General features: G+C 43.6%; 1 protein-coding gene across 1 annotated transcript in view; it reads right to left on the bottom strand.

Annotated features, from left to right (window-relative positions):
* Positions 1–6191: 6191 nt before the first annotated feature.
* The window catches only part of MICU3 (mitochondrial calcium uptake family member 3), a 131869-nt gene continuing 124992 nt past the window's right edge, over positions 6192–13068 (bottom strand). The window contains exons 14-15 of the mRNA XM_018565115.1: positions 12500–12568; positions 6192–6280 (exon numbers count right to left, since the gene is read on the bottom strand). Coding sequence (XP_018420617.1) covers positions 12500–12568 — 69 coding nt within the window. The 3' untranslated portion in view covers positions 6192–6280. The remainder of the gene's footprint in view (positions 6281–12499; positions 12569–13068) is intronic.

Below are 13068 nucleotides of genomic sequence, written 5' to 3'. Positions count from 1 at the left end.
CACTGCTATACACAACATGTGTCTGGAGGAAGGAGCCCAAATCCCTCTTAGGCAGCATCACCGGTGTGAATAGAGTGGTTTTTCTTTGTATTTGTGAGTTGACACTATATTTATATGTTTTATATACTGATTGTATGTTTCTATGTTCTTTTACCAGTTTCTCCCACCCTGTTTTGTTAATAAAGCATCAAGATTTCACTCAATCTGGCATATTGCAGGATAGGAGGGTTTAGCTGTATGTCAAGCTATACACAGGCCACAGGGCAATGTATAGTGGGGGCAGAACAGACTGCATATATAAATGTATATTATATATAGATAACATCAGTTTAAAACTTAAAGTCGACCTTTACCGACTTTTACTCAAAATCACCAACATGCAGCTCTGCATACCGATTTAAAATCAACTTACATTCATTAGTTAAACAAACTTGTTTTTCATACAAATAGAGTTCATCTACTTTCTGTTACACTTTTGGCACAAATTATGTAATGTGCCAAAATGTTGCATCCTGGGAAGGTTAAATCAGCAGAGCATTGCTGGGAAATCTCATATATCAGGAAAAGGCATTTTCCTCTCCCGAGATGATGTGCATAGTCACATGTCCTAGTCACATGTGCTAGATTTCCAGGAAGTAAAAGGAGAGCTAGTAACCTGCCCTTAGTTAACATGGCCACTGTCAGAGGACTGGGAAAGAAATGAGAAATAAGGTATTCAAAGAATACAAAGCCGGCTATTATCAAGAAGTGTGTGTTTGTAGATTGTCATTACTAAACATTTCTAAAGGTGTGTTTGTTGTTATTTTAAAGATATGGGTAAAGGTCCACTTTAAACATAAAAAATAAAACAAACTGACCCCAAACTATTATTGTTTCCTCTTAAAATGCTTTAATCGTCAACAGAATGAACACAAAAAATGCTTTGAATATTAATAGCTTTTATTACAATAATGTGGCATGCAGAATAATTAAAACATATTGAGGTGCATTTATAAACATTCTGTGAATCAGCATATCTGTTTTGACAGTCATTTTAGTCTTATCATCCAGAAAGAAAGTCCAGAGAGCACTGATTTGTCTATCCGAATATGATCCAATAGCTATAGCTGACAGTACAGTAGTGCATTCATTAATTCTATTCTATTGTTTTCTAAACGTGCTAAAATGTAACTAGTCACTCAGATGGGGACCAGCACTAGATTTCAGAATCAAGTATTGTCTTATGTAACCCGTGGGCATGATTGCCCCTGAGAGATCATTACTACAGAGATGTGAATTAGTGTTTTCAAATTAAGCTCCACCTAACTCTTGCAGGAAGGGATTAGTAAAGCTAGAGCTATGTAATTTATCCTTCCCTTCATCTCTTCCTATTCCTGGTCCAAGTGACGGGTCAATTGGAGTCTGACGTTTTCTCATAGACTTGGTGGCTATGGATGCCAGAAGTTGCCGTTACTGGGACCTTCAGTGAGCAGATTAGGGCAGATTGGAGGAAGAATAATATTAGGCACTCTGCTGTCACTCACCTGCCCAATCACTACCCGTTGGAGTTTCCTTTAAGTAGAATATCAGATTTAAAGCATGTTACTATAATCAATATATATTTTCCGCCTTTATTGGTCACACCTTAAAAAATAAACTCAACATTTTAACACGTTTTATACTAAGTGAACTCTCAAAAGAACTGTGCGGCTAAGCACCTTTACTTACCAAATTACATAACCCAAACACGATACAACAGAAAAAAATAGTTTCTTACTGTGAAAAAATGCTTTTTGTCATACGCATGCCTCTATTAACTATAACATGTGGGGAAAATTGAAAAAGTTATGCTTCCTCTTTACAATGTCATAGCTGTCAATGCTGGGAGCTTGAACAGATGCAGCAAGCCCCCCCCCCAACTATAAAAGATCACAAAACAAGGCAGGCACAGATACATTATTCCCGTTGCCTGCTTTAGGACATTTTGCATATTACACATTCCTCCCAGCTTGAGAAAACGTTGTTAATACATTATATTTTCTATCTTTATTGTACACATAGATATGATAGAAGAGTTTAGTTCAGACCGGAGGTCTTCTATAATTATAACACTCTTACATGATTAACAGCTTGCCGTCACCTTTTTAAGAGGTGACCAATAAAAAATGACTTTTAGGGCCCAATTTATTTAAAGTGACACTGAACTGAGGAGTTAAATCTTAAAAATGTATTCAAGTACCTTCAGTATTAACAATACTGGACCTTATTTGTGTATCACTCAGCTGTAGATCCTCAAATCATCTCTGAATTCATGCTGACACTGTCCTTCCTTCTGGAGGGTGACTACTTCTGTTCCTCATGGTCCCTGTGTGTGTTGTAAAGTAGCCACCGTTCCAAGATGGATTACAATCTCAATACAAAATAGTAAACTAAACATGAGATTGTAGTCCATCATGGGAGTGAGCTTTGAGTGGTGGCTACTTTACAACACACACATGGACCATGGGGAACAATAGTAGCCACCGCCAGAAGGAAGGACAGTGACAGCACCAATTCAGAGATGATTTGAGGCTCTAAAGCCGAGTGATACACAGATAAGATACATTTTTCTAAGGTTAAGGTACTTGAATGCATTTTTAAGAATTAACTATTGAGTTTAGTGTCACTTTAAGTGTGAAGCTGGGTGATAAGCAATGAAGAAACCTATGTTCTTCCAATTGTATGCTGGAGTATTTAAAAAACAGAGCTTCTCTTTCACATGACTGAATGTTTTACATGAACCCTGATACACTTGACCCTACCTTGTTTATAGTTCCTTAAATGATTCCCATAAAGTGTCTGTGGGCTTATTCTGCTGCATATTCATATAACCAAGTATCAAACAAATATTTCCAGGGCCAAGAATACGTTGCTGTATGATTACCAGCAGAGTAGACTATATTGGAGCTGTCCTTGCATCACTCCAACTAAGGAAAGTTTAAGACTTCATCTATTAAGACTTCAAATTGAACTTCATCATATATTCCTCATTGTACTGCCGCACAATACATAGGACCAGACTTCAAGAAATGTTCTATAAAATGAAGTATTGGCAGCCCTTCATATACTATGAGAATGAAATAAAGGAGCAGCATAAATATCATCAATAAAATGTCACACTAGGTTGTGCACACAATATTTATAACAATATAATTGTATAACAATATAAATCCCTTCACACCGAGTTAAAACATGATGCTTCAGATATGTTTGCTCCTTATCAGCAAATCAATTCCTCTCAAATATCTTCCTTCAGTGACATCCAGACAGCTAGCCATTGCACAAATGTAATTCCATTCAGCAGTGTCCCCTCCCACCTATTGCCTGCCCTTAATTAAAAGGAGCTGGGATGGAAATAATATGTTCTAGGTCAGATAATGTTGCTCAATATCAAAACAGACACAGAAAATACACAGATCCTGACATTTTATATGTGTCGTGGTGATTTTACACTCACTACAGTTCTCCTTTAAAGCCCATCTCTGAGCAAACAAAACAAAATACCCTTGCAGTGGGGATAAAGAAAAGCACATTTACTTACCTGATCCCCATTCCCCCAGCTCCATCTCTGCTCTAGCTATTGAATGTGTTTTGGCGCTCTTATGTCTAAAGCTGGTCTAGTATGTCAGCGGTCCCTAGACTGCAGGGACCAGTCTAGCAGTCCAGAGGGAGCTGGCAAGAGCAGAGATCAGTTAAGTAAATCTGCTTTACTCCAGACCCCAGACAACTTAACTCTTGCAGTGCGGGAGTAGCCTCACTGCAAGGGTGCTTTTTCTTTTTGCTTGCACAGAGATGGGCTTTAAACCTGCTGAAAGCATAAATCATAGACAAAGCTACGAAGTTGAGTAGCTCTGCCCTGATTAAGTTAAAACATTTTTCCCTCAAATGCTAAACTTATAAAAACAGCAGAATGCTGTGAATTTACTAAAGGAGTAAAGTCTGTTCACTTTGGAAACAGATATTTTCCTTCACAAGAGATTTTGCACTTGGCTTAGTGAATGAGGTAGGGTAACTTAAGTCATCCAATCTTGTGCAAGCCTGTTTTTAGCTTTCCTTGCACATGAATTGATATTTTTTGCACAGTGAATCTTCACAACATTCACTAGACTGAGTGAAAATCCACTTTGCAAAGTGAAAAGGCTTTCGTTTTTCTAAGTAAATCAGCAAATACACTTTCAATCTACAAAAATTATTCCAATAATAGCCTTGGGTCAGCCTGTGTCTTAATGCACCCTTTAAATGTAACTGAGACAAAAATAAACTCTTCTCTAGTTTATTTTTACATTTATTGGTAAAAGGGAAGCAAAATTACAGACTAGTGAATACCAAGGATTTCAGAATTTAAGCTTTAAAGAGAACCTGTCAGACCAGCTGTTACTGTTTACAGCCAGTCCCGGCGCTACCGCAAGGCAAGTCAGGCGGCCGCCTTACGGCGCTGCAGGGTGAGGGCGGAAAAAACAGGGCATTTTGACAAGTACTTGTCAAAATGCCCCGATGTTTGCGCTATGTTTTTTTTTCACTTACATTCGATCGGGAGAGCAGCGGCGAGTCAGTGTTGGTCCAGTGGGAGGAGCTCCAGGTGGCGTCCTAATTTAGCTGGCCGGCGACTGCCAGAGGATTCCGACACACGCGGCACCTCAGGCAGTCGTCGGCCAGCTAAATTAGGACCCAACTTGGAGCTCCTCCCACTGGACCAGCGCTGACTCGCCGCTGCTCTCCCGTACCGAAGGTAAGTGAAAAAAAAAAAAACATAGCGCAAACATCGGGGCATTTTGACAAGTACTTGTCAAAATGCCCTGTTTTTACAGGGGGTCAGGGAGGGGGGAGCGCTTCCAGGTTTCAGTGCTGACAGGCTCCGGTTTTGCATGGCAGCACACAGGTAAGGACCATGCTGACAGGTTCCCGTTAATGTTGGAAAACTACCAGTAAATATGCCAAAATGTCATTTCCTAGGCAACATTCACTTTATGTGATTCAGACAACTGATGAGCTGGCATACATGGTTATCCTAGGAATCTAACATTGTTTAGGTCTTTGGATTGTGAAGTTATGACTTGCACTACCTGTAGATAAGTCTTACAACATGTGATAGCAGAAACGACTAGACTTCATATATCATCATAATCGTCTTCTGCTGCCGTGGAGCAATCTCATACATGAAACAGAGCGTGTGAAGAGACAATTAGCACAAATGGATTCTATCACCTATAGTGGAACTGTAATTATGTTACAATGTGGCCCAAAACTCCCCCCGCCACCATCTATTTCATGTCCCATTATTGAAAGTCTCACCACACCAGTGTTGTCTCATCCAGGATCTGAGCAACATCTTTCTCAACTGAGTTGGCAACTTGTGCATTCTAAGGCTATAGAGGGGCACATGCACAATTCTCCAGTTCCACTGTTGTGTAAAGAACTGTTCAGCCCTGACCTAGTCCAAAAGGGAAGAACATTGCAAAGCTAAATAGTAAATGGATGGTAAAGGGGAAACTTTGGGCTACACCATCATCATTTCAATTCTACTTTAAGGTTCTTGAATAACAGCTCAGACCAGGGATAAGCATCAGGGCATGCAGCCTCCATACACCTCTATGTAAAAGAGAACTGTCATACTGCCGTACATTTCAGCCACAAGGGTGCAGCCTATAGTGTCTTTCTGTGTGCTGAAGGTCGCTGTGCGGAGTATATATGACAGTTCTTTTTATCTACAGAGATAAATGAACGCTCATCATTGCTCTAGGCTGAAACAAGTATCAAGCTGTGGGTGTTTAAAGTACATTAAAACTGAAGAACAAATAGACAAAAAGACAACAAAAGACAAAAGTCAATGAAAAGAAAGGCTCGCTGCAACTTTTCTGCTGTCTTGGAAGAGTTACATAAAAGGTGCATAACACATGCTACCAAACTAAAACCATCTGTGAATAGACCTTTAACTTAATATAAATATGTAAAAATATAGAGAGAATCTAAATAAAAACATGCCCTTTGCTGCTGACCCTTCTGTGAGGTTTAAAAATCAAGCTTGTAAAAGAATCAGTGCACAAAAATGAATCAATAAATACCACAAGAGTAAAATGATAAAGGTGCTACATTGTCTGCTTGTGATCATGCCTTCTACGCATTATAGATAGAAAAACATTGTAACAGCATTTTATCTCAGCATATCCCGGTTCCGAAAACTCCGGAATAACTCTCGGAAGTGTTGCCTGGTGACAGATGTCACACACGTGTAGTAGTCCTTCAGTCCGTGCTTCGACTTCTCCTGGTAATAAAGACACATGGGTTAGTGCATCCTCCAACTAAAAATAAAATGGACATCTAACTTGGTATTACAACAGAGATTCCGAATTCCTCATAATGCAATACATACTGGGCATATCAAAAGTAAAGCATTCTGTGCACGTTTAACCCCTTCATTACCAGAGGTTATGAAAGCCTAGGTGAACAGACAGCAGCGTCAATATGTGGCAGTTAAAGGCATAAATTACCTACATCATTTTTATCATATTCTGGCAAATAGACAAAATGTTTCACAAATGCTGTCTTTATTATTTAACTTTACTAACTGCAGCCTGCTGAGGAACAATGACTAAGCTGAGACTATAGTTTCTATTTGTAAACAAACCCATGGAAACACTATTATTGGCTGTCATAGTGAGCACATGATCAGGAACCAATCAGAGGAGTTCCCGAACATTAGTGAGGGACAAATGCTGTCACTGACAGCGCGCAGTCCAAACAAGAAGCCCTTCGCAATCTTCTCCTGCACATACTGACCACTGCCATACCCTCTGCACTACTCTAATGCGTATACTGCTTGCTGTCATACCCTCTGCACATAATACTATTCCACTATTATATCTACATACACATAATTCACTATTATACCTTCAACACTCTTCTACCACATACACTGCCTGCTGTCATGTGTATGACAACTGTATGCTTTTTCTGCACATACTACCCACTATTATACCCTCCAGACTACTCTAATGCATATACTGCCTGCTGTCATACCCTCTGCACTCTTCCTCTGCACAAAATACTATCCCACTATTACATCTACATACACATAATCCACTATTATACCTTCAACACTCTTCTACCACATACACTGCCTGCTGTCATGTGTATGACAACTGTATTCTTTTTCTGCACATACTACCCACTATTATACCCTCATAACTCCTCTAAAGCATATACTGCCTGCTTTCATGCCCTCTGCACTCTTCTTTCTTCTGCACACACTACCCACTATTATACCTTCCATAATGCTCAACTGCATATACAGCCTGTTGTCATGTCCTCAGTACTGTTCTCCACATTATATTCACTATTATACCCTCCACACTGCTTCACTGCATATACTGCCTGCTGTCTTGCCCTCTGTACTCTTCTTCCACACTTACTGCCCACTATTATACCCTCCACACTACTCAACTGCATATACTGCCTGCTGTCATGCCCTCCATACTCTTCTTCAGGACATACTACCCACTATTATACCCTGCACACGCCTCTCCTTTACATACTGCTGGTTATCATACCATCTCCGCTCCTCTCCTGCACACAATGCCTGCTGTCATACCGTCTGCACTCCTTTTCTGTACATACTACTTGTTATCACATCCTCTGTACTTCTTTCCTACATAAGCTGTCATACTCTCTGCAATTCTCTCCTACACATACTGACACCTGTAAAAACCTCCACATTTCTCTCTTGTACATGCTGCCTGCTGTCATAGCCTCAGCACTGTTCTCTTACACATACTTCATTCTGTGACACACTTTCCACTCCTTTCCCAGCACATACTGCCCACTGTCACACCCTCTCCATTCCTCCTCCAGCACATTCTGCCCACTATCACACACTCTTCATTCCTCCTCCAGCACATTCTGCCCACTATCACACACTCTTCATTCCTCCTCCAGCACATTCTGCCCACTATCACACACTCTTCATTCCTCCTCCAGCACATTCTGCCCACTATCACACACTCTTCATTCCTCCTCCAGCACATTCTGCCCACTATCACACACTCTTCATTCCTCCTCCAGCACATTCTGCCCACTATCACACACTCTTCATTCCTCCTCCAGCACATTCTGCCCACTATCACACACTCTTCATTCCTCCTCCAGCACATTCTGCCCACTATCACACACTCTTCATTCCTCCTCCAGCACATTCTGCCCACTATCACACACTCTTCATTCCTCCTCCAGCACATTCTGCCCACTATCACACACTCTTCATTCCTCCTCCAGCACATTCTGCCCACTATCACACACTCTTCATTCCTCCTCCAGCACATTCTGCCCACTATCACACACTCTTCATTCCTCCTCCAGCACATTCTGCCCACTATCACACACTCTTCATTCCTCCTCCAGCACATTCTGCCCACTATCACACACTCTTCATTCCTCCTCCAGCACATTCTGCCCACTATCACACACTCTTCATTCCTCCTCCAGCACATTCTGCCCACTATCACACACTCTTCATTCCTCCTCCAGCACATTCTGCCCACTATCACACACTCTTCATTCCTCCTCCAGCACATTCTGCCCACTATCACACACTCTTCATTCCTCCTCCAGCACATTCTGCCCACTATCACACACTCTTCATTCCTCCTCCAGCACATTCTGCCCACTATCACACACTCTTCATTCCTCCTCCAGCACATTCTGCCCACTATCACACACTCTTCATTCCTCCTCCAGCACATTCTGCCCACTATCACACACTCTTCATTCCTCCTCCAGCACATTCTGCCCACTATCACACACTCTTCATTCCTCCTCCAGCACATTCTGCCCACTATCACACACTCTTCATTCCTCCTCCAGCACATTCTGCCCACTATCACACACTCTTCATTCCTCCTCCAGCACATTCTGCCCACTATCACACACTCTTCATTCCTCCTCCAGCACATTCTGCCCACTATCACACACTCTTCATTCCTCCTCCAGCACATTCTGCCCACTATCACACACTCTTCATTCCTCCTCCAGCACATTCTGCCCACTATCACACACTCTTCATTCCTCCTCCAGCACATTCTGCCCACTATCACACACTCTTCATTCCTCCTCCAGCACATTCTGCCCACTATCACACACTCTTCATTCCTCCTCCAGCACATTCTGCCCACTATCACACACTCTTCATTCCTCCTCCAGCACATTCTGCCCACTATCACACACTCTTCATTCCTCCTCCAGCACATTCTGCCCACTATCACACACTCTTCATTCCTCCTCCAGCACATTCTGCCCACTATCACACACTCTTCATTCCTCCTCCAGCACATTCTGCCCACTATCACACACTCTTCATTCCTCCTCCAGCACATTCTGCCCACTATCACACACTCTTCATTCCTCCTCCAGCACATTCTGCCCACTATCACACACTCTTCATTCCTCCTCCAGCACATTCTGCCCACTATCACACACTCTTCATTCCTCCTCCAGCACATTCTGCCCACTATCACACACTCTTCATTCCTCCTCCAGCACATTCTGCCCACTATCACACACTCTTCATTCCTCCTCCAGCACATTCTGCCCACTATCACACACTCTTCATTCCTCCTCCAGCACATTCTGCCCACTATCACACACTCTTCATTCCTCCTCCAGCACATTCTGCCCACTATCACACACTCTTCATTCCTCCTCCAGCACATTCTGCCCACTATCACACACTCTTCATTCCTCCTCCAGCACATTCTGCCCACTATCACACACTCTTCATTCCTCCTCCAGCACATTCTGCCCACTATCACACACTCTTCATTCCTCCTCCAGCACATTCTGCCCACTATCACACACTCTTCATTCCTCCTCCAGCACATTCTGCCCACTATCACACACTCTTCATTCCTCCTCCAGCACATTCTGCCCACTATCACACACTCTTCATTCCTCCTCCAGCACATTCTGCCCACTATCACACACTCTTCATTCCTCCTCCAGCACATTCTGCCCACTATCACACACTCTTCATTCCTCCTCCAGCACATTCTGCCCACTATCACACACTCTTCATTCCTCCTCCAGCACATTCTGCCCACTATCACACACTCTTCATTCCTCCTCCAGCACATTCTGCCCACTATCACACACTCTTCATTCCTCCTCCAGCACATTCTGCCCACTATCACACACTCTTCATTCCTCCTCCAGCACATTCTGCCCACTATCACACACTCTTCATTCCTCCTCCAGCACATTCTGCCCACTATCACACACTCTTCATTCCTCCTCCAGCACATTCTGCCCACTATCACACACTCTTCATTCCTCCTCCAGCACATTCTGCCCACTATCACACACTCTTCATTCCTCCTCCAGCACATTCTGCCCACTATCACACACTCTTCATTCCTCCTCCAGCACATTCTGCCCACTATCACACACTCTTCATTCCTCCTCCAGCACATTCTGCCCACTATCACACACTCTTCATTCCTCCTCCAGCACATTCTGCCCACTATCACACACTCTTCATTCCTCCTCCAGCACATAGTGCCCGCTGTCACACCCTCTACATTCCGCCTCCAGCACATACTGCCGACTGTCGCACCCTCTCCACTCCTCTTCCAGCACATACTGCCCGCTGTCACACCCTCTCCATTCCTCCTCCAGCACATTCTGCCCACTATCACACACTCTTCATTCCTCCTCCAGCACATACTGCCCACTGTCGCACCCTCTCCACTCCTCTTCCAGCACATACTGCCCACTGTCACACCCTCTCCACTCTTCTTCCAGCACATATTGCCCAATGTCACACCCTCTCCACTCCTCTTCCAGCATATATTGCCTGCTGTTACACCCTCTCCATTCCTTTTCTAGCATAAAGTGCCCGCTGACACAACCTCTACATTTCTCTTCTAGCGCATACTGCCCACTGTCACACCCTCTCCACTCTTCTTCCAGCACATACTGCCCACTGTCACACCCACTCCATTCCTTTTCTGGCACATACTGCCCACTGTCACATTCTCTCCACTCTTCTTCCAGCACATACTGCCCACTGTCACACCCTCTCCATTCTTCTTCCAGCACATACTGCCCACTGTCACACCCTCTACATTCCTCCTCCAGCACATACTGCCCGCTGTCACACCCTCTCCATTCCTCCTCCAGCACATTCTGCCCACTATCACACACTCTTCATTCCTCCTCCAGCACATACTGCCCACTGTCGCACCCTCTCCACTCCTCTTCCAGCACATACTGCCCACTGTCACACCCTCTCCACTCTTCTTCCAGCACATACTGCCCACTGTCACACCCTCTCCATTCCTCCTCCAGCACATACTGCCCACTGTCGCACCCTCTCCACTCCTCTTCCAGCACATACTGCCCACTGTCACACCCTCTCCACTCTTCTTCCAGCACATACTGCCCAATGTCACACCCTCTCCACTCCTCTTCCAGCACATATTGCCCAATGTCACACCCTCTCCACTCCTCTTCCAGCACATATTGCCTGCTGTTACACCCTCTCCATTCCTTTTCTAGCATAAAGTGCCCGCTGACACAACCTCTACATTTCTCTTCTAGCGCATACTGCCCACTGTCACACCCTCTCCACTCTTCTTCCAGCACATACTGCCCACTGTCACACCCACTCCATTCCTTTTCTGGCACATACTGCCCACTGTCACATTCTCTCCACTCTTCTTCCAGCACATACTGCCCACTGTCACACCCTCTCCACTCTTCTTCCAGCGCATACTGCCCACTGTCACACCCTCTCCACTCTTCTTCCAGCACATACTGCCCACTGTCACACCCACTCCATTCCTTTTCTGGCACATACTGCCCACTGTCACATTCTCTCCACTCTTCTTCCAGCACATACTGCCCACTGTCACACCCTCTCCACTCTTCTTCCAGCACATACTGCCCACTGTCACACCCTCTCCACTCTTCTTCCAGCACATACTGCCCACTGTCACACCCTCTCCACTCTTCTTCCAGCACATACTGCCCACTGGCACACCCCCTCCATTCCTTTTCTGGCACATACTGCCCACTGTCACATTCTCTCCACTCTTCTTCCAGCACATACTGCCCACTGTCACACCCCCCGACTCTTCTTCCAGCACACACTGCCCAATGTCACACCCTCTCCATTCCTTTTCTGGCACATACTGCCCACTGTCACACCCTTTTCATTCACCTTCCAGCACATACTGCCAGCTGTTGTACCCTCTGCATTCCGATTCCAGTGCATACTGCCTGCTGCCATGTTGCCTCTATAAAACTACATACATTGTCCCAGTGTTCAGCATACCCATTATATATTTCTTGATTTATTATGGGACTGTGCAAAGTAATTACTTAACAATGGAAATTGATTCTTGGAAATGTTCGGTGTGTGGTAATTGTACAAACAGTATAAGAGCAACTGATATTATACTTGCGGACTGTAATGAAGAGAGAGTTGACTTACTTATCTACTATTGAGCTGTTTCTTCAGACAGGCTCGGAAAGTGGTATATTTTTGCTCAGTTTTGTAACCCTGCAGAGCAGAAGAGATGGGTGCAGATGCAAAGATGGTGAAGCAGCCACAGAAGAGTGCAGAGAATACAATACAGAAATTAGTGATTGGTTAGTTTCTCAGAGGAGAAACACATGCTATACGTGGAAGTAAACAGAGTTTAGATTTTAAAATAGAACACTATGTATTATTTATTGGTCCAAGTATAAATGAACATAGCAATGATATAGGTTTATCCTGCTAGAGGAAGATCTTGTGCAATGCTGTACCTGACATGAACTTAAGTTAATCTACACCAAGTAGTAGTTGTGTCTGAGTAGCCGAACAACAGCTTAAAGAAAACAAATGCTGAAAGGTTTTAGACAGTAAGGGTGAAACACATTTAACAGCATGCAAGTCTGTTTTCATACAACCTACACTAATAAGTGACTCAATATTATGAGGGATTGCGCAATATTAAGGGAATGGCCATCATGTAATGCCTATGGAAACATTTAGCAATATATATATATATATATGGC

The sequence above is a fragment of the Nanorana parkeri genome, unplaced genomic scaffold, assembly GCF_000935625.1.
Source record: "Nanorana parkeri isolate BGI_ZX_2015 unplaced genomic scaffold, ASM93562v1 scaffold814, whole genome shotgun sequence".
In the NCBI taxonomy this organism is placed as follows: Eukaryota; Metazoa; Chordata; class Amphibia; order Anura; family Dicroglossidae; genus Nanorana; species Nanorana parkeri.
Note: the sequence above shows the minus strand (reverse complement) of the source record. Positions and strands in the feature narration are given on the sequence as shown.